The sequence below is a fragment of the Talpa europaea genome (genome assembly GCF_964194135.1).
Source record: "Talpa europaea genome assembly, chromosome: X".
In the NCBI taxonomy this organism is placed as follows: Eukaryota; Metazoa; Chordata; class Mammalia; order Eulipotyphla; family Talpidae; genus Talpa; species Talpa europaea.
The window spans coordinates 9750916-9778521 of record NC_140081.1 but is presented as its reverse complement, the minus strand read 5'-3'; the positions used below and the strand labels follow the sequence as shown (position 1 = coordinate 9778521).

General features: G+C 38.7%; 1 protein-coding gene across 1 annotated transcript in view; it reads left to right on the top strand.

Moving 5' to 3' along the window:
* Positions 1-5055: 5055 nt before the first annotated feature.
* Positions 5056-27606, top strand: part of BCLAF3 (BCLAF1 and THRAP3 family member 3) — a gene marked incomplete at both ends in the record, with an annotated part of 33487 nt that continues 10936 nt past the window's right edge. Inside the window, 8 exons of the mRNA XM_084258195.1 lie at positions 5056-5096; positions 8042-8614; positions 8984-9640; positions 17181-17404; positions 18900-19014; positions 19723-19786; positions 21555-21670; positions 25444-25558. Coding sequence (XP_084114321.1) covers positions 5056-5096; positions 8042-8614; positions 8984-9640; positions 17181-17404; positions 18900-19014; positions 19723-19786; positions 21555-21670; positions 25444-25558 — 1905 coding nt within the window. The remainder of the gene's footprint in view (positions 5097-8041; positions 8615-8983; positions 9641-17180; positions 17405-18899; positions 19015-19722; positions 19787-21554; positions 21671-25443; positions 25559-27606) is intronic.

Genomic DNA, 27606 nt, shown 5'->3' with positions numbered 1-27606 from the left:
TTCTTAATCAAGTTATATAGTAAATCTATTTTAATTTTTCAAAATTACAGATTTGCTATTATTACTTATTATCATTATTACTAAACCTAGTTTTCTGTTCTCTTCCTCATTCTCTTCTACTTTTATCTTTACTTCCTTTGTGTGCTTTCTTTGTTATTTTTTATTCCTTTGACCTTGGTTAACCTCTTTTGGTACCAGCATCTGTTCAGCATCCTCCTGGATATGCACAAACCTGCTGACCAGCCTTCTTTCTTTTTTTTTTTTTCGAGCCAAAAACGCACGCCGACTTCCCTGCAAAGTCTAGCGGCTTCTTTATTATGTGTAACAGGCAAAACCAATCAATAAACTTGTGCAGAATTTCACTTTGGTTACTCCCATCATTTAGTTCCTCCAGTTCCGATCATCCTCTTCAAAGTATCTCTCTCACGAGAGCACACCTGCACGCATCAGCCCTTGACAGTTGCTTTTGTTGGGCTCCTGCTGTCCTGCTGAAGAGACCAGGCCCCTGAGGGCCCTCCAGATTGACCAGCCTTCTTTCTGTGTTCAAGGGCAGACCACTTTGTTCACCACCTCTGGGCCTCTATAGTTCACTCTGAAGTAGCAGTATGAATGAATTTATCTTCTGTTATTAGCATCTCCTCCCCAGTCACAAACCTGCTGGTATTTCAATCTTCTCTCTCCTTCTCTTTTATTAAGCTGGTTCCTTGATTAATTTTGCTAGGCAGGGCCTCCCCGGTGGTGCAGTGGTTGAGCGCTGGGTTGCGAAGCTGCCCGCGGCCTCTGCAGCGCCGGTTCGATCCCCGGCTGCTCCCCGGCCACCAGAGGAGGGTCCCACATGGCGCGCAGACCTCTCCTGCCGCCCGCTGCTCCCCTCAGCAGTGTACCTCGGTCCTTCTGCCTGCTCTGCTCCCCGCTCTGGCTCTGGTGAATTCTCTCACCCTCCCGCGCTTCTGACTGTACCCACCGCTTGTATAAATAAATAAAAATAAATCTTAAAAAAAAATTTGCTAGGCATAGGTAAGTTTTTTTTAAAAGAGGTCATTTTATGTAAAGGACCAGATAGTAAATATTTTAGACCTAATTAGTTGCAATCTCTCTTGCTACTGTTGACTCTCCTCCTTACCTCCTTCTGATTATTCCTTATTCCCCCTTTAAAATTACAAAAAGCATTCATAGATCAGACTGTAGCTTTAAATTAAGTCTTATTCATTAACCCCCTGAGCCAGTACTTTTCATTACTAGTTGATATGCACTAAGCAATTGCAGTAGTTACCTTTTTAAAAAACAGCTTTATTCAGATATAATTTACAGGTTGAAAGTATGCATACACATTTAAAATGTATTTGCAGAATTGTGCAACCATCTGCCTAATATCTGATCTAGTCTTGAAACATTTTCATCACCCCAAAGCCTTCATTTTTATAACTTTAAGTTATAATTTATATGCAATAAAATCCACCCATTCACAACAGTGAATTGTTTGAATTTTAATATTAGCAAAGGAAAATATTTTAAATACTTTCTAAAATCACATAATCAGTAAACCTCACTTGTATACATTTTCTCCCAAATTGCTTCCATCTTTCCTTTTAAACAAGTGGTTCTGTGGTCCCTGGACTGGCAGTATCCACATCACTTTGGGAACTTGCTAGAAATGGAGCCCACCCCTGGAGTACGGTCCAGCAATTTGTGCTTTAGCCAGCATTTCAGGTAATTCCAGCACACACAAAAATTTGAGAATTACTGTTGTAAGATATATCCCTGATTGTAATGCTCTGGGTTATAAGCATGTTCAATTTCAGTGGGTACTGTTAGCGCCTTCCAAACTGGGGCTACACGCATGTCTACTCACCTAACAGTATATAAGACTCCCTGTTACTCCACCAGCAGTCTGGAATGTGTAACTTTCTTTTTTTTCTTTTTTTTTTTGGTCAGTCTGATACGTGTGAAATGGTTATGATTTTATTTTTTATAATGATTTATTTTATTTTATTTATGCATACAAGAGCTCTGGGGTATAGGCCAGCAGTGTAGGGGGTGAGAGGATTCACCAGAGACAGAGTGGGGAGCAGAGTAGGTGGATCTACTGAAATACACTGCTGAGGGGAGCAGCGGGTAAGACAGGTGAGGCCTGTCATGCCATGTGGGTCAGCTCCCTGGCTAAGGGATTGAACTCATGCCACAGTGGCTGGTGATAGCTCGATAGCACTGAAACTTTAACCCCTGCACCACCAGGGAGGCCCCCTGGTTATGATTTTAAATTTTGCTTACCCAGCTACTGATGAGGTTGAACCTCTCAGTTGTCCAGAGGTCATTTGAGTTTGTGTTCTGTGATATGATGTTTGGAGTCTTTTAAATATTGAAATAAATGCAGTTACATACACAAATAATCACATTGTATTGAAATAATTGCAGAATAATTCCAGAATGCCCAAGAAAGAAACTTGGTGGGGAGGGGGGAAGTGTTAGGAAAGAGGTGATGGTTAAGCAGACCTAAAGGAATAAGGAGTGGTCAGGCAGAGTGAAGGAAGGTCATGGGTGCATAGGAACAGTGTGGCCTGATCAGGGAAAGCCAGGTATGTGTTGTGGTAGAATGATGGGGTGTGTGGAGGAAGAGATACACCTAAGGCAAGGAGAAAGGCAGGAGGCTGCTAGATGTATATATTTTTTAATTTTTACTGATTGTTGGACATTTAGACTGTAAGTAGTGGGTTATTATTTTTCCTTCCTATAATAAATAAATTGTTATGAACAATTTAGTATGTAAAACTGCTTTTTTTCTTTTAAATTATTTTTGTAGGATAGTAAGTTTAAAATTGCTAGCATAATGGAAAGTAGGCATGATTAGTTTCATAATTTCTTACATATTTCAAGATTACCTGTCATTAGAGAAATACAAATCAAAATTATGATTCCACCCCACTAGGATGACTATAATAAAAAAGACAGACAATAACAACTGTCAGTGAATGTGGAAAAATCAGAACCCTCGTACTTTGCTGGTGAGGATGTAAAATGGTGCCGTTACTTTGAAAATGTTTGGCAGTCTCTCAAAAAGTTAAGCAGAGTTATCATATGACTCAGCAGTTCCATCCCTAGGTATATACTCAAGGGAAATGAAAGCATAAATCCACATAATTGTTCATAGAAACATTATTCATAGAAACAAGTCAAATGTCAATTGAGAGATGAATAAACAGAATTTGGTGTGCCTACACTGTGGAATATTATTCATCCATAAAAAGGAGTGAACTACTAATACATGCTACAACAGGGATGAATCTTGAAAACATGCTAAGGGAAAGAAGCCAGTGACTAAAAACTGCATTATTGTACGATTATTTTCAGATGAAAGGTCCAGTAGTCCAATCCAATGAAATAGAAAGCAAATTAGTGCATGTCAGGGAGCTAATTGAAGGAGAGGAGTGATTACTAATGGAGTTTCCTTCAGAGGTCATGAATATGTTCTCAACACAATCTTTGGGCTTATTATTTTTCTTAAACTTGTATAAATTTGACATGATACTCAATATTTCTTTAGTTACTTCATACACTCCTTCATTAGATTGTAAGTTCCAAGAAGATAGGCAGTTTTGGCCTTTTTTGTTCAATGCTGAATCTCCAGAATAGTGCCTGGCAAATAATAAGTACTCAGTAGTATATGCTGAATAAATTCATTTTGATAGAATTAGTTTGTTTCCTTTATCGTCTTAGTTCCATAGTATGTTTGAATTAATTGTTCTCTCTTGTCTTTTTGGAAAGAGGCAGTGTGTATAAGTAAATAAGTTGAACAGAATGTGCTTTTCCTATGGAGTGATCTGGTTCAAATCTTTTGACCTTATATGATTTACCTTTATTCTGAAATTCATTATAGCTTGTAATACTATGAGGATTCCTTTTTTAAACTGATGTCCACATAGTGATGATTGTGCTTTTTGTATCATTCAGTGGAAAAACTACATGGTGACAAGAAGCCATTTATATTTTAACAACCACCACAGAATCCTAAGAAATTTGTGAAAAAGAGGTTATACTATGTGAGACATATACTTACTATAATGAGACTTACTCATTCTATCCTTATTCGTTCATTTATTCTGTGCATGGTTTCGGTATGTATTATTCATGAACCCATGCATTAATTGTGGAAGCCGCCAGGGATTTAGGGCCAGTAAGTTGGGAGCTACTTAATTGTAGTATCAGAACTGAGGAACAATACTGAGATGTAAATAGTAGCGAGTATAGGAAATTAGACCCTTAATCACATATTTTAAAAAATTAGCTCCTAAAGCTATCAGTTTCTTTTTAAGACTGAAGAATATTTCCAAAATCAAATTTCTTTTAAAATTTACTTATTTGACATTATTTTGGCAAAAAACCTCAGAAACAACTGTCTAATTGTGCTCAATTATGTTTTGGTATTTTTATCTGGTGGAAGTTAAAGCAGCAATTGAGTACTATAATTAGGCTTTGTAATTCTTATTATCAGGCAATTTAAAAAGCAGGATATATCAAGTATTCCTAAACATTTTGACTGTGATTATATGAGTATTCATGTACATGGCAAAACATGGGAAGGAGTAGTGGTTGTGTTCATTGAGAGGAATTCTGGGTAATTTTTTCTTCTTTGTGGAATACTTATTTAGCAGTGCTGTGTGCCAGGCATTATTCTAAGCTTTTTAAATCACTAAACTCAGGGATCATCAAACTGTAGTACATTTGGCCTACAGGGCCTGTTTTTGTATAGTCCTTGAGCCTAGAATGGTTTTTACATTTTTTTTTTTTTTTAGAAAATATGATGATGTGGTAAAGATTTTATATGCCCTGCAAATCCTAAAATAGTTTCTATTTGGCCCTTTACAGAAAATGTTTGCTGACTCCTGATTTCCATCACCCCCCCCCCATTTTACAGATGAGGAAACTGAGGCACAGAGGACTTAAGTAACTGTTGGTGGCATTCTGTTTTTAGAGCAGATTGCAGACTCTTTCTACAAACTTGCTAATACTCTGTTTCTTTGCAGTGTAAAAAGTGGATAGTGACTCACGTGTCAAAGGATGGCACGGTCACGCTCTAGATCCCCCAGGTGGAAATACAGGTGAGCAGTTCTTAGTTTAGCGGAGTAAGCATGGGGTTGGGGTGTGCTTTGACTTTCAAATTCATCAGTATTGTTAAAAACCTATTTTAATAATATCATGGGTAATTCACAAAAGTTACTTCATAGTGATAGAGGTAATTTTTCTAGGTACTGGGAACTGATAGCTTTATTTACAATAATTATGGCAGGCAGCTAGAATTAACCCATAATAAAAATAAATGCAACGGCCTCTACAAGGGACAGAGAAACATCTTAGAGAGTGTTACATTTTTTGCATCAGTAAGTAGTTTAGAACTCTTTGGTATATTTTACTTTTTTCACAATCAATATGTTTAAAGAAATTGGGAGTTTCCTATTTTTTCTTCTTCATGGGAAAATAATAGCGGTTTAAACTACTCAGTTGTAGTTCAGCCGTCCTCTCTTTCCTGGTCCGTAGAGTCAGTAGTATAGATTGGAACAGCTCAACCAGTATTTGTTGTGTACCCGCTGTGGGCAGCTGCTGGGGCTGCTAAGGCAAATATAACATATTAAGGAAGTCTCCAAAGAAGTCATGAGATTTTAGCTGTCTGTTAAGCATGAGTAGAATTCCTAAGGGCAGAAAGAAGAAGAAGATTCCAGTTTAGGGGGACAACAGGAGCAAAGTCAGAGCTGTGAAAGTGCCAAGTGGGTTCTAGAACTTAAAGAAGGACCATGATTAGATATATAAAAGCAAACCAAGATTTTTCAATTTAATATGACTTGGCCATTGGGTTTGTTCATTATGGTTCTGTAATGACTAGTTAATCATGCTTCAGCAGTTTTCATTTTGCAATGCACCAGACCAAATTGTAAAGGAGAGGAGCTTCAGAAAGAAAGAAAAGGGAATGTAGAGAAGTGAATGATTTTACCTGGTGGGCATCACAGAGAGCGTTTCGTTTTGCCCTTTTGTGGTCGTTCCTGGTGAGGGGGCATAGAGGACTCTGCCAAGCTTAGTGTCTGGTTTCTAGATTCCACCTCAGGACGCCATCAGAGCAGTAAAGGGTCTGATACTTTACCCTCCTTGAAAACTAACACAGTAGCCTGCCAGGAGGTATTCCTGGGTGAGAGATGCAGACCTTTATTACTCATAGTGCAGCCGCCAGCCTAAGGTTCATTTTCCTGTGTTCCCTGAGTCCCTGAGGGCAGGTGCTGCGCAGTGAAGCAGCTGAGGAGCCTGAGCCACACCGTGGACTTAAGCGCACCCACCCAGCCTTTGCCTGGAAGAGATGTTGCCTGGTATCCTGGACAACAAATACATCATTCCTCTATCCCAAGGAAGCTGTATCTCCATCTCTCAGGCTGTTTGCCTTGGAACGAAAGCTTTCAGTTCCTCTACTCACAAGGCGTTCAGGATGCCAGAGACCCATGGAGAATTGTCTCCCAGCAGATTTCTTGGGTCTCTTTTGTCCCTTTAGGGGAACTGAAAAATGCTAACGACCATTCTAGCAACCTTCCTCAGAAGACGGGGGTCCTGTACAGTAAAATACTGATTGAAATAGAACATCAAAGTGGTATTAAACGTGAGGCGAGGATTGCAGTAGGAGATTGAGTATTGCATCCAGTTTGGCGATCCCTGCCTCTGGTTGCCGGCTTTGCTCCTTAGCGGTAGAAGAGGCTCAGAGGCTCCAGTTGCTTTCTGCTGTGATGAGGTGCAACGGGGTGGATGTCAGACTTTCTGCTTCAGCTAAATAACACACTTGCTAGTGCGTGTCCTTGGGTGACCCCAGAGGAAGATGTTGCCAGGTCCAGTGCATGAGCACCAGTCTGTACTTAGGGAAGCTAAATCTGCTTCCTTTCTTGTAGAAAGGACTGTCAACAAATGAATGGGTTTTACTCATGGTTGCACCAGTTGCAGAACCGCTTCTAAAGACAGGACAGTGACAGAAACTGCAAGAGCAGCTTCTTTATTGATAAGAAGACATTAAACCCTAAGAGAAAAGACTAGGAAATTGCACAGATGGGAGGAAACGTCCCCACCTGCAAAATTGAGCTTTATTGTATTCCTGATAGTGGCACTCTTCTCTCTTATTTTGAAGTCTGGGCAACCCAGACAGGTTTTCCTGGATATAGGTGGCTTCATCCTCTGTGGGAAAGAAAGTCTCCATGTTGGCAACACTGTGGTGATGGAGATGGTAGTTAGAGAAAGGATGTGCCATCCAGGGAGTGTTGCATTAAAACACATTCACCAAAGTTACATGCTCTGTTTGAACACCACTTTTTTCATTAGATATACAAGGGGACAGGTCTGGGAAAGAAAAGTAGTCTATATTAATACAACTTATGGAGGCGCTAAGCATGAGATTCAGGTTTTAAGATTTTCTCACTGTGCTCCATCCCTCCCAGTTTAATTATATCATTTTTGCTCCTCGTTGCTTTCATGGAGAGGATAGACAGTCAATTGGAGAAACTGTAGTCAGTCTTGTGTCTGAGTTTGGGCTTGCTGTGGCACCATAAACTCTCAGAATCTGATTTAATTTCAGGTATTATGCTCACTTTGCCAGAGACTCCCACACATTTCTTTGTATAGGTCTAGCCCTCCATCTGCTTGTTTCTTACCTGACTGTTGAACCTGATGTAAGCTTTTGCTTACTGACCTTTTTGCCAAAACATTGGCGTCAGCCATGTTGCAAAATGGATCCTGCTATGTGCCTAAGCTGGTCCTCCTTCAACAGTGAGGGTGTGCTCATTCCATTTGATATGCACATGGGGTACATTGGTTCACCTGGAAAGAATCTACTTGTTGAATTGGGCATAACCACAGTCAGACCCCCAAAGGACAATTTAGAATGCAGATGTAGCAAATTGATGACTTAAATTTGAGTGGAAGAAGCAGTGGAAAGCCAAGTATTTTATTTAAGTAGATCACATTTGGGCAAACATAGTTTATTATTTTTAAATGAACTAAAGTTTTATGTTTGTTTATACAGGTCCTTATCACCAGTACCTAGAAATTCTGAACACTACAAGCAAAGGCATCCTTATGGACTATATTATGACTGTGAATATAGGAAAGATCCACAAAGACCTCTTGGTTGGAGAATGGACGATGAGAAATATGGGCAGAGTAAACCAAGGAGTCCTCCTCATGGAAATATACATTACCGATCTTATGAACATCGATCACCTTCCCCAAATATAAGAAGAAACTCTTTAGAAAATGTTTATGCTTATAAGCCTCATGGAGTATATTTACCGGGAAGAGGGGACGGTAACAGAAGGTCTCAGTATCTGCCCAAATACTCAGAAGATGTACCCTACAGTTCCCAGAGGAATTGTTATCCCCAGAATGTGCAGGGAAGATACGTTCCTGATGACCACAGAGTGAGAGGAAGTGGAAAAGGAGGGAAACCACCTCCGAGGTCAACAGCAGATTCTTACAGATTCGAAGAAAAATGGCATGAGGATGAGTTGAGGTACCAGAGGATAGAAAGTGAAAAATATTCTCAGTCATTTAGAAGAGGATCCGAAGATTTTGAGAAGAGGAACTCTTTTCAGAAGAGGTATGGGCAAACAGTAATCCTGGGCAACTTGGTATAAAGCTTCAAGTGAAAAGGTCTGTTTCCTTCATGGTTGAGGATAACCACCTTGAAAGGCTTTTGTCTAAAAAGATAAAAAACATTGTAATGTAATCATGGTCTACTGGGAGTCGTGAAAGTGTTTATTTTTGGAGTAAATCATGTTAATGTCTAGAATATTTTTAAAAGATGGTATTTTCCTCTAACTGCCCTGTGCCTCTGTGAATTGGTTTGAGGGATTACAGGTTCATTTGCTACTGCATTCTGCAGTTAAAGCCAGGCTGCCCAGCAGTCCACTTATGTAAATTCTCTCTTTTTTCTAGTGCAAGTGTAAACTTCTTTATGTCAACACAGGTATCCTGAGGATCGTGATTTCAGAAAATATGCACACTCATCAAAAAGACCTAAAGATGTGGAGAGGTATGAAAACCGAGAGCCTGTCAGAAACCCACAGTGGAAGTCTGGGTATTCTCTTCTACCTTACCAAGAAAAGAAAGATCAGTGGAACGTTGGGCCCCAAACTCACCGACATCCTCAGAGGGAACCCCCAGAGTCCAGTTCAGCAACCAGGATCTCCTGTGACTATCACCACAAACGTCACAAGACCTCAGATGGAGACCAGGACTTTTCTGATGGAAGAACTCAGAAGTACTCTAAGGAGGAGGAGAGAAAATACAGTTCTCAAAAAGGTCCTATAAACAGAGAGTCCAGCTGTTTTAATGCTGGGAGAGGAAGAGAGACTGAAGGGGAGCAAGTCAAAGAACCTGTTAGACCATCCAAAAAAAGCAGCACTGCCAGTACTCATTCCAGTAAAAGTGATGATGGTATGCGGCCCTATGCTGACAAGCGGAGAGACAAAGGAAGGAAAGACGGGGACGGCAGAAAGGAGAGCAACTCTTCCAGTGACCAGCTCGATGGGACATTTTCTGCCATGAAACCTTCATCTGACTATCTGAGGAAGAAATCCCTCACAGTTAAAGTAAATGTGAAGAACATAGCAGATACATTCAGGTATTATCTTTATTTTTTTCTTATTGATATTTAATGAATATTTCTGCTGCCAGTTTTATTTGAAACTTGGAAAGTGGTATTGGCAGTGTGTTTAGAGTCCGTCGAGGGGGGAGAACACTTCAAACATGGCCTGTAAAGAGGATGAATCCTGTGATTAGACACAGGGTGAGCTCTTGCCTGCTTTCTCTACATTGTGTCTCAACATGCTTTTTAGGTGCAAGACATTCTACAGAATTGTTCCTTTTCATGAATTTACATGTTCTGATGCTACCAGATTTTCTGTATCCAGGGAAAGATAGGTTGGGTGGAGTTCAAAGAGACCTATTCCTTGTTCAGTTTCTCAGCGCCTGTTTCCACTGTTTCCTGATAGTCAGAGTATTTTTGACCTGGAAGAGACCTTCGCGAGCAGAGATTTTATAGAGAAGGCTAGTGAGGTCTTGAGAGATGAAGTGGCTTATCTGAGTCAGGGCACCGGAGGCTCAAGTCCCCATATCCTCTTGTGACTCAGGGAAGCGGGTGACTTAACATGGTTCTTGTTGCCAACTCGAAATGACTAAGGTTCAACCAACTCGATTCTGCTAGATAGTGGAAATTAGTTTAAAAAACAGCATATTTATGCTATTTGGTTTAGCTCTTACTATTTTTTTAAAAAAGCAATCACGATAGTCATAATAGACATGTTCTCCTAAAACAGGCTTGCGTGCTTTGTTGCATTGTGAACAGTATCTCTGTTTATGATTCTGAGGATAGTCAGGCACTGCAATTAGGTATGTCAATGAAGTCTGTTCATTTCCTTAATATACTACCAGTATGTGAATAGAAAAGTGATGGACCATGTTGATTTGGTATGTTTATGTTCAGAGTTGACTCACCGGTTTTTGCATCAGAAACAAGAGAAGATTAAATCTGATGTTAGGATGTGCTTGGGAGGCAGGTGAACCCACAGTCCCTTCTTTTTTTTTAAAAACAAAATATATTTTGTTTCTTACAGTTAGATATGACATTCCCCCCCCCATATGTCCTTACATTCATTGTCCTTGCAAAAAATATTTTAAATATACATACATATGTTTACATGTGCATAGAAAGCATTTATAAATGCAATTCCATTATATATGTGTGCATGACACAAATAGAGGTGAAATTCACTCATAATCCTACTACCCCAGGATAGTTTTAGTAATATTTTAGTAAGTTCCTTTTGCTATTTTTTGATGTATATTTGTACCTAGTTGTCATAACACTGTATACCCTATTTTATGTAATCTTAAATCATTTTGTTCTATATTTTCTACTAGTTCTTAAGCGTGCAAAGGTTGCTGTATTAAGTTTAAGGAGGATACTTTAAACTTTTTTTCTTTTGAACATTATATTATGAAAATGTTCAAACATACAGAAAAGTTGAAAGAATTGTACTGGAACACCTGTATACCTGCTTCCTAGAGTCTGCAATTAGCATTTTACTCTGCTTTCCATAGTAACATATTTGTCAATCTATTCATCTTTTATTCCATCATACTTTTGTTTGATGCACTTCAAAGTGAATTGCAGGTGTCAGTACACTGCCCTTTAAATACTTCGCTGTTTAATTTTTTATTATATTTTTTGAGGCAGAATTATATACGATCAAATCATTAAAATCTTGATTTTTTTTAAAATAAAAGTAATGCTACCCCATGTTTAGTAACAAAGTAGTTCACACATAAAAGAGAATAAATTGGCTTTAACACTTTTAAAGACTGTAGAAATACCAATTTTAAAGAATTTCATTTTTCATTTACCTATTGAAGATAACATTAAATTTTATAATTTGATTTTGAGAAATAGAAACTCCAATTCATGTATCACAAAAATGAACTTCCTAAAATTATGGCTGCTGTATCTCTTGATTTGAATTTACAAAGTATAATTTACTGAGATTTCATGACCTGTCAGTGGGCCTGCCAGCACTTGTTTGAATTACTTGACAGAGGCCTGTAGAACTACTTGTGTAATAAAGAACTTCTACTGCAAATCCTTTCTATTCAAAGACCTGAAGATAAATGACTTAATAAATACATGCATCTTTTCAATATGATAAAGTGTCATAGTTAACAAAATCTTTCTCTTTGATTATAATTATTTATTGATGAATGAATTGTGGAAGAGTTTTGTGAGTTTGAGTTTAATTATGTATGAACTGATGGAGTGTCCATAAAACAAAGATAGTTAATGCCCTCAGTAGAGTCATGGTCTCAACTGTTAACATAAATTAGCTTTTTCTCCACTTGAACAGATTTAGGTAAACATAGAGTGGATAGAGAGGTTTCTTTGTTGGTTAAAATCTAGAGTTTATTCATTTTGGGGAACTACTAGAATGGCTCATAGGTGTATTTTTTACTTTGTTAGCTTTGGTCAGGTATTGATATTCTTCTAGTTAACAATGTGGTTGAAAACAAGGTTATCACTTAGTGATTTTTCTAGATTTCACTTTGTATCTAGAACAGCAGTAGGTAGACACTTGCTTAAATATTCACTTCTGTTAACAAAGACTATATTCTAGTGACCCACTTTATCAGAAATTGCATTATCAGAGGTAGAAGTTACGTGAGTCATAATTTTATGTTTCAGAATATAAGTTAGGTAATCACAGTATGAACATTTATACTAAGGTCCTTATAAACCCCAGACTGTAACTGTTATATATATCTGGAAGTCTTAGGGCAGATGTAGGGAGTTTTGGTTTCATGTTGGGCAAAGTAGTTGAGAGGCTGAATCTTGGACGGGCTAGAAAGGAAGTGAAGGGACCAGGAGGGGGGTCAGTTTCCAGAGAAGAACAAGCTGGTTCAGATGGACCTGAGACTTCTTTGATCACTCCAGGTGCTGGTATTAGGTTGCTAAGATAGGAGGTTGGCTATCAAAGTTGATGGTGAACGAGTACACAGCTGCATTTGCACTAAATCCTTTTATCTCCCACTGAAGAGCTAGACAGAGGGCCTTCCTACTCCCATCAGGTCTTTCTCCATTCTGAAAGGGTAAGAGATGGGTGACTGGCCCCTGAGGACACTGAAGTCCTCATGCTCTGAGGAAGAGGGTGCTGAGTAGGCAGAGAACAATGTGAAAAACCATTACCAGGTTATTTACCACAACAGAGAACCTTGTTTACAAGGTTACCTATGAGGACTACTGTTTTCAGTCGGAGACAAAATCAACTACAGATGGAGATGTTTTGTGATACACACACCTACTGCATGGCTGTCATATATCAAAATACTAAGGTTTTTTTCCTCTGTTAATTCTCATATACATTTTTTAAAATAAAAAATTTCTTTAATGAATACCCCCTTTCATTCCGACTTTTCACTCTAGCTTCTGTTAGTATATCTTAGGGGTTCTAGTACAGGGAAGTGAACATTCTGTTGGGGGGGTGGGGGTGCATAGGATTTTGCTTCTCTGGTGGGCTACTAAGCAGCTTTGTGACAGTGGGGAGGTCACCTGGCCATACATTTTGGGACCCAAATTAACCTGTAGTTCCTCCTGGGTCTACAAGTCCCCTTGTATTGGCCCTGTGTGGATAACTATTGCTGTTGGGTTGATCAGCTCCTCATAGGATTCTCTGGTTTTTATATTTGAGGTTTTATATTATAAAAAAATAAATTTTTAAAATTTAGTCTAAAGTAAATTTTTTTAAATAAAAAGCCACAAAAGGTAAAAAACAAAATTAAAATTTTAGACCTCAATTACAATGTTGACATCTGTCATCTCTTTAGCTGAAACACTCATTTCAATTTGACTAAATCATTTTCCACTTATTTATATTCATTCAGCAGTATTTTTTGGAGACCTGTCCCTCTGTGAGAATGCCTGTGAGGGTACCCTGGGACTATAGATTGGCATAGCATTAGATTTCTTCTCTGGTCTTATAAAGATAGGGGGCATTGGTAAGTACTGTGCACATAGTGAGTGACATAGGAGGTGTTGTGTGATTCAGACTATTTCAAGCTGGGAGCTTCAGGGGAATACTTCTTTCAGAAGTTGATGTGTGGGGCCTCCCTGGTGGCGCAGGTGGGTGAGTGCCGCGCTGTGAAGCTGTCCGCAACCTCTGCAGCGCAGGTTCGAGAATCCCACATGGCGCAGCAGACCTCTCCTGTCTCCCTGCTGCTCCCCGGAGCAGTGTATTTCAGTCAGTCTGCCTGTTCTGTTCCCCGCTCTGTCTCTGGTGAATCCTCTCACCCCCCGCACCTCTGGCCTGTACCCTGGTTCTTGTATAAATAAATAAATCTTTAAAAAAAAAGTTGATGTGTAAGGTAGGCTTTGAAGGTTGGTGTGTTTTAGACACATGGAGATGAGACGAGACATTTATGTTTAATAGGTTAACAAAGGCAGAAAACATACACAGGAACTTTGAACTGTGTGGTTCTCAGCAGTCGAGGAAAGGAACAGGCACCTTGAAAGTAAGACTGCCAGCCTGATTTCACAGGATTAGTGGGCAGACAGCTGAGTTCTGGCTGCTAGAGGACACTTTTGTGAGGTGGCTTGGAAGAAGGGTATTAGAGCTGGTGAGACTTGAGAGAAAGGTAATGAGACACTGCGTTAAGGGTATAGCAGCCACCCTAACCCTTTTCCCTCAACTCCAAAAATTCTAAATGTGTTCTTTGGAAGACGTGATCAGATTATATAGTAATTGGGAAAGTGCTCATGATAGTTATTAGTTGAAAGAAAACTGAGAAAGGAAAGCTTTGTATGTGTCATGTCAGTTTTGTTATATATTAAGAGCCTCAAGAGGGTAGGGATTATCCATTGGCTTCGGTTGTTGTCGGTTTTTTGTTAGTGTTGTTTTGCTGTGCAGTTTTTTGTTTTTTGGGGTTTTTTTGCGTGGATCGTAAATGTATACAAAAGAAAATCAAGGTTTAATGTAGCTTTGTAGTTTTCTTAGAACATCAGAAAAAATCAGAAGTGGAGTCGGGGAAGGAACAAACGAACCTGAAAGATGTATTAGAAGTAGTACAAAATAGGGCCTCCCCTGGTGGTGCAGCGGTTGAGTATTGGGCTGCGAGGCTGCCGGCAGCCTCTGCAGCGCTGGTTCGTTCCCCGGCCGCCGGCAGGGGAAAAAAAAAAAGTAGTACGTAATACAGTTGTTTGGCTATATTTTAATTGTTATAAACATCTAAAATGCATGTCAAATGTTTGATCTTTTTAGCTTGGCTATTTGTATTGGGGATATCTCCTGAAATTACTAACTGGCTAATCAGGACATATCATATAGTAAAAAAGGAAAGTGTCAACCATGAGGTGATTGAATTTACAAATATCTTGAGTATTTTGTGTTCTCCAGTCTCAAGAAGTCTTTTCAAAAGACTAAAATTTCAGATTATTCTATTTTAATGTATGTAGTCTAGAAAATGACAGTTTTATTTAGTTTTAATATTCTTCATTAAAAACCTTGCGCTGGGGTAGCTCTAGGATAAATTTGTTAACTGATAGCAAATTTAAACACTAAAACCTCAGTGAGGCATGCTTCAAAGTGAACCATGGGTTCACTCTCATGGGCCAGGGTTGGGTATGGAGTGGGAATAAGAGTTATACCAATAATTAACTTGTAATAAATGACAAATAAATTTTAATAATTACCTGGAGAAAAACTGGACGCCTCTATCAACTGGTTTCTTCTTGGGAGAAATAGGTTGCAATGAAAAATATTATCTACTGCTATTCCTTTATTTATGGGGTGTTTTTTAAGCTCAAATGAGACATCTTTTCTTGTAAAATGTTTTTCAAAGCTATATTTTTAGTATGGAACAGGTTTTCTGTGTCATTCAATCCTTTTAAACAGATAGCATTTGTACTTCTTTGTTAGTGGAAGTTGTTACAAGGCCTTGTCTAGCTTCTAGTGCTTGTCACTAAATGTCTCTTTACTAGTTTTCAGGCAGCTTGGAGCAAATTAGGAAGAACAAAAGGAAATGGACCTTCTAATGAAAGTCCTTCTAATGAATCAAGGAAACCACAGCAGAGTTATCAACCTGGTGCTTAATCACTTTTCCATGTTTCTACCATCACAAGGAGTCTCTTTACAGTGCTGGTTTGAGAACAGGAAACATGGAAAGTCAGATGGAAGCCTTTCCTCTGATAAGTTAAAAATAGGTGCTTCAAACTGTCTTGTTAAGGGAGTTAATTTTTTTTTTTAGTTAATATCCTAGGCCCCTTATAACCCTGGAGCATTAAAAAAAATGAGTAAAATGTGTGCTTACACCCACACCCCAAAATGTACCTGTTTGGTTCATTTTTGTTATATAAAGAGTTAATTTATTCCATGGTGTTGCTATGGTTTAAAACATACTTCAGGCTCTCTTTTAGATTTATCCTTGGAGCCTGTAATATACCCATAATGAACCCAGTAGTTGTAAATCTTGATTCTTTGGATGGTGAATTTGATTTTTTGAAGAGCCAAAAGCTATAGTTAGGGTGAAGTACAGAGGAGTAAGATGGGTGCAAGCTGGGTAGTGCCATTTTGGGTTCAAAATCAGGTATAAATATAAAATAATGAAACATTTCCTTCTGTGATGCAAAAACTGCCTCCAGACAAAGAAGTTAAGAGTAATCTTAAGCAAGAGCAGCATTCTTGGAGTAAGGTGTAGTTTCGCTTTTAGACACTTGGAAGGATATGAATGTTCAACTCTGGGATGTAAAGCAAAACAACCAGGATATCCATTCTCAGTGCCATGGCACCTTCCTCTCGGGGCTACTGTAAAGATTAAATGAGGTAATGCCTAAAAGTCCCCAGCCCCTGTGTTTGACCCATGGGTAAGCCCTCAATAATTGGGAGCTGTGTGTCATCATCACAGCTTTGTAATGGTACCTAATGGTCAGGAGAGTTTGTAATAAAAGTTACAAAAATTCACAAAACATGAAAGTGGTAAGGTGCCTGGGGTTATTAACAGATGGTAGTATTTTTTGAAGGATATATTTAGGGGAAACATTGTAATTGGTTCTAATGGATATAACTTTGCTAACAACTAAAAGTCTGTTTGCTGAAAGTCAGTGATTAAGCTAACCTGAATGAAATTTAATTTCAAAATACCATTATAAGCTTCTCATTGCTCATACAGAGTTATAAAGATTTTTATGAAGTCAGAGAAGCTATTATGTTTGATACCAGCTTTTAAAGTGTGGTAGTATTTCAAGGTAGTATAAGTTTGCTGGATTTACAATTTTATGGACATTTGGAGTAGAAAATAATCTAATTGATTATTTTTTGAATATTGAGTATCTTCGATGCCTTGTATTTTTTGAGGGGAAGAAAGGTTTTACTGAGAATTTTGAGGATTTTATTATTAAAGTGGTGAATATCTAATAAACTCTGATTTGAACAGGAGAATTCAAAACCATGTATCGCTATTTTCTCCTCATTATTATACCTGTTTTATGGCATACAATTTAGTGTTGTAATTATAAGAAAAGATAAATTTCTTTTTAGTTTTATAGCTATCTTGATTAATTTTACTAAGTTCTTTTCTCACTAAAATAGTTTCAAATTTAGTTAAACATTTACAAATTATTCTAGGGTTGCTTCTAGCTTTTCCACAGAGAGACAGATGTCACATGATTTGGAGAGACAGATGTCACATGATTTGGAGAGACAGATGTCACATGATTTGGTTGCTGTTGGCAGGAAAAGTGAGAACTTTCATCCTGTGTTTGAACATCTTGACTCAACTCAGAATACTGAAAACAAAACTACAGGAGAATTTGCTCAGGAAATCATAACTATAATCCATCAAGTTAAAGGTTGGTATATTTTGCACATACATTAGGGATAACACAAAAATAATGTACTGACTGTTCATGAGACATAGGTAATTAACATTTCATGTGTATAGTAATTAATATTTCATTGTAAGTTAGATCATTAATTAGGAAGACTGGGGGAGAGAATAGGTATTAATCAGACGTAGTTGTTCTTTATTTGTAGTTTTAATAACCTCATGCTTCAACTCATAGTAGTCTAGAAATTGAAAGAAAGAGGTTGGCTGCTGCAAAAGACAGGCGTACTCAGAGCAGCAAGAAACAATTAGTGATAACCAAGCAGGCAGGAGGAAGCAACAAAATCCAGATAAGAAATTTAAGAAATCTGGAAGTCTAGGTTGATTGGTGATATTCTTAAAACTCCAGAGGGCATCGCTAGGACTTTGTGCCATGAGGATAATGCTAAGTGATCAGTAAGAGTCCAGTTTGACTTAGCATGCTTTATGACATCCGGGAGTTACTTAATAAATATTTTAAAGATTTGCATTAAATTGTTGTGTTTTTTTTTCTTCTGGCCAATGTCCATTAATTGGAAAATTCAGTCGTGTAGAGCAACTTTCTGCATTAATGCTGTATAAATAAGGTAATTGTGGGTGTTATAAATTGGAGACCTTCAAGAATTTCAATTTTTATTTTCCGTTTCTTACTAGATAATTGCATTAATCTTTTTGCCTTCCTAAAGCATATTTTGAAAATGAATTATTTTCTCTGCATTTCTCAAACTAAAGCATATCTTTACTTTAAAGCATGTAATTCACCTCAATTGCAGCCCCTGTCACCCAAAGCAAGTATGATTCTTGGCAAAAAAAGGAAGCTGGTATTACAGAAAAAATCCAGGAGATTGTTCTAGAAAAGGAGCAGTAAGTTAGAGAAAAGGATTGCTTAAGTAGTATTTTGATGGGTCATGTGTATTCTTTCTCTCTGTCCTATCTAAAACCTATAACATAACTGATTTCAGAGTATCTTCATGAACTTCAGTTAATATTACAGCAAAATGGCACTGAGAAGCCCTCTGTGGTATGTAAACATAACATTTAGCATTTGTTCAGAATTGTTTGATGTTTCAGAGTTGTTTTTGGAGTCATTTTTACTTTAGGTGAACTGCAGAGTGTTGGACCATCTTTATTTCCCAGATAAATAGTAAGGTCTTACCTTTGAGAGGAAACTTTCTCTCTTTGAGAGAGCCACTGTCTTTTCCCCTGACAAGTAAGCAGGCACTCAAATAGGAACAAAATCTTTGGGTTGATAAATCAGGTAGTTTTTTGTTTGGCTGTTTTTTTTGTTTGTTTGTTTCATTATTTTCTACTGCTCGGACTTGAAAAGCACATGGGCACTCTGAATTCTGTGCATTAAATTAATCTTCATTTTTTCAAGAGCAAATAGGTTGGATTTTTTTTTAATAGTTCCTTCTGTGTTTATATGTAGTCTTAAGTAGAATCAGTTTTACACTGAGATAAAACTATTTTTCTTTTTTCAGCAAATTTTTTCCCATCACCTGGCATTACCCTACATGAGCGTTTCTCAAAAAGAGAAGATACACAAGATGCAGATGTAAATGAAATTACATTGAATTCTGATCCAGAAATTCACAGGTAATGATTGATTATTTATACCTGTTTACTTATGGAATAAGCATTGACACATGTGGGAAGGTGCTGCCTTCTGCACTCACCTGGGCTTGCTATAGACTCTCTGGGACAGCATTTCCTACCTAAAAATAGGACTGACCCAACAGGTATTGAGCCAGTGCACTTTGATGAATAGGTTGTGGTAAAGCCATTGACTAACTAGCACTGTTAGAATATATAGGATTTGGAAAATATTTGCTTACATGTATTTGATTCTGCTGTGTCTGTAGTAATTGCCTACTGAAGTTATCACTGGAAGAATGAAAAACAGTTGTCAAGCCACTGAAATCATGTTGCTTCATGTGGTCAGTAATGGCTGTTCTGAGGGCAGCTGGGTGAACACGTATGTCATCGTCTACTGATACCTGTCCAAATAGGTGGTGTGCCCCGTCTTGTGAGAGCTGAGCTGAATTAATGTTAGAATGCCGTACATCACCAGAGCACTTACACAGACTAGTGATTTGAGAATCACTAAGTTGTCACTGTGATGTTCATTCACAGGAGATATATGTCCTAGGAGACTGCCATGTAGATGAAAAACCAGCTGGAAGCAAGTTTCTTTTGCTTCCTCTAAGACATACCAGCTTCATTTCAAATTCTGTTCTGTAGTAATGGAGTCAAGGCATCAGTGTATAGCAATTATTTAATTGTATCATGTGTTTTTAATTTTAGGAGAATAGATATGTCTTTGACTGAGATTAAGAGGAAACAAAGTATGGTATGTGAATCAGAACAGGTAAGTGAATACATATTGTGATGAGATTATCTTATTGTTGGTATGCTAATGGGAAGGGAAACTGATGATAGAGGGGTTGGTAAAGGGAATTAAAGTACATGAGGAAGAAAGACTAAGACACAGGAATCCAAAATTTACAAATCCCCTAGCTGATCCTATGTATCAGCCAGGTTGCAAATAACAATGAAAAAAAACAAAAATATTGCCTAAGAGAGGCAATCCCTAAGAATAATAGCTTTATAAAATTGACACAGAATTTTTGCCTTTAATATTCATTCCAAAACTTCACACTGTGAAGCTTGCAGAAAGTATGGTTGATGCCATATGGAATATATATTTTTAATTGTATGTGGAATGAATGCAGGGAAACTGAGTTTCGCATTATATTGCCCTTCTGATTACTGTCGAATGTATGAAAGATTCTATGGAACATCAACTAACAAAATGATGGAAATAACACTGAATATTTATTGTCACATGTTGTGCGTGGTAATTTCCATGCCACACCTCTCCACCCTGCCACCACTTCCTTGCAAATTAAAAAAACTACCTTGACTAACCAGGGGGAAGAAAACTAGCTCTTGTTTTAGAAAAAGTATATCATGTTCTAAAAGAACAACTTGCTTATTCATTGAGCATGAAGATTTTTTAAAAAGAAATTTTAATACATTTCTGATAGAACATACAATTTTTTCACTGTAGAGTGGTTACAGTTTTTATTTAACGTATGAAGATAGGTTAGTTTATTAAATAAATTATATTTTCAGAAAATGTTTTCTCAAAGTCCTGTAATCAGCTGTAGGAATTTGGCAATTTTTAAAGACTTATCTCTAATTTAGCCATTTAACACAAAATATTATTTGATTGTGTGGGTGTTTTTTTAAAGATTTATTTTATTTTACATATACAAGAGCTGGGGCACAGGCCAGAGGTGTGGGGGGTGAGAGGATTCACCAGAGACAGAGTGGGGAGCAGAACAGGCAGATTGACCAAAGTACACTGCTGAGAGGAGCAGTGGGCAAGACAGGAGAGGTCTTCTGCGCCATGTGGGTTGCTCCCTGGCCGGGGATCAAAGTCGTGCTGCAGTGGCTGCAGACAGCCTCATAGTGCACCATCTGTTAACCCCTTGTGCCACCAGGGAAGCCCTATTTGATTGTGTTTTTATTGCAGTTTTACATCTGGTATTTTAACATAGTTGCTGTCATAGTATATGCAGTTTTGGATGCCTTTTTTCTTTTTACTTAAACCCTAATAACACTCCTTTAAAAAAATTAATATTACTTATTTATATATATTTTACAAACATTCCTTTTATGTAAAATCTTTGACCCCTCTTTATTATTAAGGCTTTTAAAGTTTAATTGACTTTTTCCAATAAGTGTTTTTCTATTTTGACTTCTACAACATATATTACCATAATTTAAATACCTGCACATTATTCCTTTGACTTTTTACCATAAAATCATTTCTTCCCTTTAATTTTTTTTTGCACTTGAGTTGCTTCCATCTTTTTGTTATTTGAAATATAACACTTTGAATATAATTGGGTGGGTTACCTTTTCTTGGGATAGTATCCCAGAAGTGGGATTCCTGGTTTGAAGTTATGAACTTTTCTGATTCTATAGGCAATTGTATCTCAAAACATTTTTATTGGTTTGTTCTACCATTAGCAGGATGAGTACAAGATAACTTATTTTGGATTTTTACTTAAGGTTTTTGTGCAGCTAACACTAATGTGAATTGTTTGTCTTCTGTCAAAATTCCTCAGGCTCTGGTCAAAATAATAGATCCGAATGACTTACGACATGACATTGAAAGGAGGAGAAAGGAACGGTTACAGAATGAAGATGAGCGCATTTCTCACAAAGCCGGTGCTGCAGAGAGGTAATCAGTAGGTGAAAAACATTCTGTGACCAGGAACCTTTTGGTTTCAGCAGTTTTCAATATTTTGTGTGATGATAATTTTCATTTTAGTGTAGGGATCTGATCCTTCAAGTCCATATTATGGTTAAGTAAATCTATTAAAATGTTTCAGAGTTACTCAGTGATCATATGCTATTTGATTTAAACAACAAAATTATTGGGTAGGTGAGTATTTCAAGTCTTTGTAATTCCTGGGAGGAATGTAACGGCTTTATTTTATTTTATTTTTTAAATTTATATTTTATTTATATTTATTTTATTTATTTATGCATATAAGAGCTGGGATGTAGGGCAGAGTGGCACCATTTTATAGTCCCACCAGCTGTGTCTACAAGTTTCATTTTCTCTACATCCTCACCAGAAGTTGTTATTCTTCTTCTTTTAAAATATAGAAACTTTCGGGCCTCCCTGGTGGCACAGCGGTTGAGCACTGGGTTGCAAAGCTGCCCGCAGCCTCAGCAGCGCCGGTTCGATCCCGCCTGCTCCCCAGCCACCGGAGGAGGGTCCCACATGGCGCGCAGACCTCTCCTGCCGCCCGTTGCTCCCCTCAGCAGTGTGCTTCGGTCCTTCTGCCTGCTCTGCTCCCCGCTCTGGCTCTGGTGAATTCTCTCACCCTCCTGTGCTTCTGACTGTACCCAGTGCTTGTATAAATAAAAAAATAAATCTTTAAAAAAAAAAAAGAAATCAAAATGGTATAAAAAAGAAATATAGAAACTTTGGAGGACTTCCTGGTGGCACAGGGTGTTAAGTCTCAGCACTATGAAGCTATACACAGCCACTGCAGTAGGAGTTCGATCCCTGGCCAGGGAGCTGGCCCACATCGCGCAGGAGACCTCTCCTATCTCGCCCGCTGCTCCCCTCAGCAGTGTATTTCAGTGGATCTGCCTGTTCTGTGCCCCACTCTGTCTCTAGTGAATCCTCTCACCCCTACACACCTCTGGCCTACACCCCAGTTCTTGCATGCATAAATAAATAAATCTTAAAAATAAAGTATAGAAACTTTAATCTCACTTTATGCAAATTCAATTTCCTTGTCAAAATAAGAAATACATTTTATTTAACCTTTTATCCTAGAAATTCAGTTAATCAAAATTGACCATTAATATTTTTGCATAAACATTTTAGTAAGGTCTGTTTATAGATTTCCATAGAAATTCAGGAGAAATGAAATCATAAATCATAGGCTATAAGTGATTTAGCAACTGTGTAATTTTTTCCCTTAAAAAGTTGTATGCAATCTGTCTGTATTTGCTCACAACTGTGTCCGCACTGCTTAGAGCTCAATTCATAATTGTTGAATAAATGAAGAACTTTCCAGAGAAATAGTTAGGACAGAGGATGTTGGAATTATAATGTATTTACATTGAGATCACTGTTTCCTGATACCTTGGACTCTTCTTCCCAAACAAACCTAATACTGGGGCATCTTGTCTAATCTCCAGGATTCTGTTATTCTCTATTTCCTCTGATTTCTGGCTAACCTCTTACCCTAATGTCTCCATGTCTTCTCTTGACATACTTTTTCTTCCTCTTGTAACTAGTATTACTAAGTTCCCTACCTTGGTTAGAGGGCCCACCAGAGACAGAGTGGGGAGTAGAACAGGCAGACTGACTGAAATACACTGCTGAGGGGAGCAGCGGGCGAGACAGGAGAGGTCTGCGCCATGTGGGTCAGCTCCCTGGCTGGGGATCGAGCTCATGCTGCAATGGCTGGCAATAGCTTCCTAGTGCTGAGACTTAACCCCTTGCACCACCAGGGAGGCCCAGTTTTTTTTTTCTTCTTTTTTCTAATGGCCGTCCTAGTGGGCATAGCATAGTATCTTATTGTGCCTTGGATTAGCATTTCCCTAGTGACTAGTGATGTTTAGTGTCTTGTCATATGCTTTTTCTGTGTTCGTTCTTTGCATAAATATCTATTCAAAAACTTTGGCAACTTGATAATTGAGTTATTGTCTCTTTATTATTAAGATGTAAGACTTCGTTATATATCCTGAATTCTACTCCTTTATCAGATATATGCTTTGCAGAGAGGATATTTTAAAGTTTCATTGTTTTGTTTATAGAAATAGTTGTACATGGCCTCCCCGGTGGTGCAGCAGTTGAGCGCTGGGCTGCAAAGCTGCCCGCAGCCTGTGCAGTGCCGGCTCGATCCCCGGCCGCTGGTGAGGGTCCCACATGGCGCGCAGACCTCTCCTGCCACGCCCGCTGCTCCCCTCAGCAGTGTATTTCGTCAGTCTGTCTGTTCTGTTCCCCGCTCTGTCTCTGGTGAATCCTCTCACCCTCCCGTGCTTCTGACTGTACTCAGTGCTTATATAAACAAATAAATAAATCTTTGGAAAAAAAAAAGAAATAAATAGTTGTACATACCAATGATAAACATTTGGAAGAATAGAATAAAGTATAAAATAAAGTTTTTAGGGCATTCTTAATTTCATTAGTCAGAGATGATCACTACTAATATTTAGTATATTTTCTGTTACTTTTTCTGGGTATATATGTGTCTATTTTAAATAATTGAATTTATACTCAAATAGGGTTCTGTACCATACTCTTTGGACTTCTTATCATAAGCATTTTGACAGAACATGGGTTTTTTTTCTTTTAACATTTCAAAATACTCTGTGAGTGGCTATTTCATGTCCACATCTAGGGGTTGGAGCTAGAGCCCTTAAAGGGACTGTCCATAGCTCCTGTTCTGAAGGATCGCGCCCTGCTGGGTTAGGCAGACAGGTATGCCTACAGTTGCTGTTACAGGTGACACCTGTTTAAACCAAAATGCTGGTTTTGTATATAGCATGGTTACCTAGTTCACTTGAGAGGGGTCTAGGAACGCCTTCCTGGAGGAGAGGCACATGATGCTAAAACTTGAAGTTAACTAAGTTAAAAGGAAATTACAGCAGAAGGAACTGTATGTGCAAATGTGGGAGCAGGAGAAATTGTGACTTGTGCCAGGACCTGTACATCGCTAAATGTTCTGAAGCTCAGCATGCTTGTTTGGAGATTGATATGAAGTAGCCAGTGAGGCAGTAACTGTTGGAGCGCAAAGCACCTTGGGGGACCTGAGGAAGAATGTGGATTTTCTCTCAGTGTCAGTGGAGCACCTGTGGGAGGGCCTAAGCTGGGTCACGGCAGTGAGCAGTTTGTTCACCAGAGAGCATCATGGGGAGATGTGGGATGTGACAGGGAGAGGACTCCCCAAGGACTATGAAAAAGAGACCCCAGAGTTCAGAGGAGGAGTTCAAGGAACAACTTCCCTCCCCGAAGCCGTTTGTGGCCTCCTGACCTGGGATGAAAGGAGAGAGAGCTGTCAAAGACCCCTCTGCCAGAGACAGGGTCTGAACTACCAACATGCTTGTCTCCAGTGCTTTTGTCCAAAAAAAAATCTGTTGGCACGGGGGGGTCTGGTGATGCTAAGGCTTGAGAGGAGTGAGTATCCTTTCAGAAAAAACACCTCTGAATGGTCCAGAAAGCCTGTCAGTCAACCCAGATTGAGAACTTTGGTCCAGGGAATACGTTTTTCCTTTGTTGCTAACTTCCAATCTAGCTAAATAATGTTTGTAGAAAAATGAAGGTTTTAGCCTTGAGAGTAATTTTGGTAATGATAGAGCATTGATGGGTTGTTGTTTTTCTTAACTGTTGTGTGGACTTTAATTCTCTCTGAAGGGGCTATTTGGATTTTTCTTGTTTGTTGGATTAAGGTTAAACTAACAAAAGATTATTTTCTCTTTTATTAGGAATGAACAGCATTCCAATTTTTCAAGCTTGAAGAATACTCATGATGATGGATTCCAAAAACCTACACATTTTATAAAATCAAATTTTAGAAAATTTATTCAGAAACCTCAAGCTGTAAGATTACAGTTCCAAATTTTTCATTTTTATAGATTTCTTTCTCCTTCTCACATCTATATGTACAGGGATCACCAATATTTTTCATAATACTTTTAATTATTCATTAAGTACATATTATACTATTCTTTTGTATTATTATGACAAAAACAATGGTCATCTTTTGTTGGACTTACCAGGATTTTACTGTATGTTATATGGTACTAGCTTTCTTAAGATTTTTTGGAAATAGTTTTATTAAGGTATAATTTATGTGCCATAATATTAATCCATTTTAGATGTGCAATTTAATGATTTTATATAAATTTACCAAGATGTGTAACAGAACTGAATTATGATCATAACTCACGGTCCTGGTAAGAACTCCCATGCCTGTTTAATTAGTCCCTGTTCCTGCCCCCAGCTAACCACTAATCTACTTTCTGTTTCTGAAGATTTGTCTTTTCATGGGGCAGTTCATGAAATAGCCACTGGCTTCCATAAGAGCCAGCAAGTAATGGCTAGAGAGACAGAAACTAGATTATTTTGTCATTTAACCATAGAAGTGACATGACATCCCTTCTACCATAGTTTGTAAGAAGCAAGTCACAAGGTCTAGCCTGCACTCAAAGGGAGGGAGGACATAGGGGCCTGGATACCAAAAGGTGGGGATTGTTGGGGACCTGGTCAACGCTTCCTGGTACAGCCCTCCCTCTGGTCCCCAAATGATTCACATCCTATCACAAGCAAAATACATCCCTTCCCTCTCGAGATCCCCCAATGTCTCATCTCATTAACATATATCTTTATGGACTTGTGCAAATTTATACTTATTGTAATTTCAAGGTGACTACTATGAAAAGGATATGACTTTTAATATACTGAGGAGAGGCCTCCCTGGTGGCACAAGGGATTAAGCACCACACTATGAAGCAATCCGCAGCCTCTGCAGCATGAGTTCAATCCCCGGCCTGCCAAGGAGAAACCCACATGGCGAAGCAGACCTCTCCTTTCTCACCCGCTGCTCCCCTCAGCAGTGTATTTCAGTCAGTCTGCCTGTTCTGTTCCCCACTCTGTCTCTAGTGGATCCTCTCACCCCCTGCATCTCTGGCCTGTACCCCAGCTCTTGTATGCAAAAATTAATAAATCTTTAAAAAAATATACTGGGGAGAAAGATCAAGATGTGAAAAAGGAAGATTTGTGGAAATTATAGACTCCACAGCAAATGGAGTAAATAGAAGGTTGTAAGACTGTTGATGTTAGAAAAAATAAACCATCTTCAGAATGGGTTCCATTCTGGAACCTGTGGGTGTAGTGTACAGGGCTCCTTTCAAGTTAGACAAGAGCAGGACGCTTGATTGCCCTGGGGCAATAGATGTACCTCCCGGATCGGTGGGGGCAGGAGTATAGACTGATGTGCTTTGCTCCCCTGGGACTGATCAATGGAACTCCTTGTTAATAAGATTGGGGGGTGGGGAGTATATCAGCAGACTCACCCTCCCTAAAGCCCTAAGTCCAATATTCGGTTTGACCCACCCTTTTCTGTCAATAAAACGGCCGGGATTGTGCTCTTGAACAGCATCCTGCATCCTACAGCCTGCTCCATGACTCCTCTTTCTGTTTTTTTTAATCAGTGTGTGTGGTGTTGCTGACTCAACAGGAACCAAAGGATTCCAGTTCTTATAGTTTATAGTCTTTTTTTTAAAGGTTTATTATGCATACAAGAACTGGGGTGCAGGCCAGACGTGTGTGGGGCGGGGAATGTGAGAGGATTCACCAGAGACAGAGTGGGGAACAGAACAGCCAGAGTGACTGAAACACACTGCTGAGGGGAGCAGCGGGTGAGTCAGGAGAGGTCTGCTGCGCCATGTGGGTAACTTCCTGCCTGGGGATTGAACTCATGCTGCAGTGGCTGCGGTCAGCTTCATAGGTTGTGTCTTAACCCCTTACGCCACCAGGGAGGCCCTTAGTTTATAGTCTTAATAGACTAACTTATTACACTTTCCTGGTTATGGCATGAGCATCACCTCAATCAGTTATCTGAATCAGAAAATTTGCCTCATGCAGTA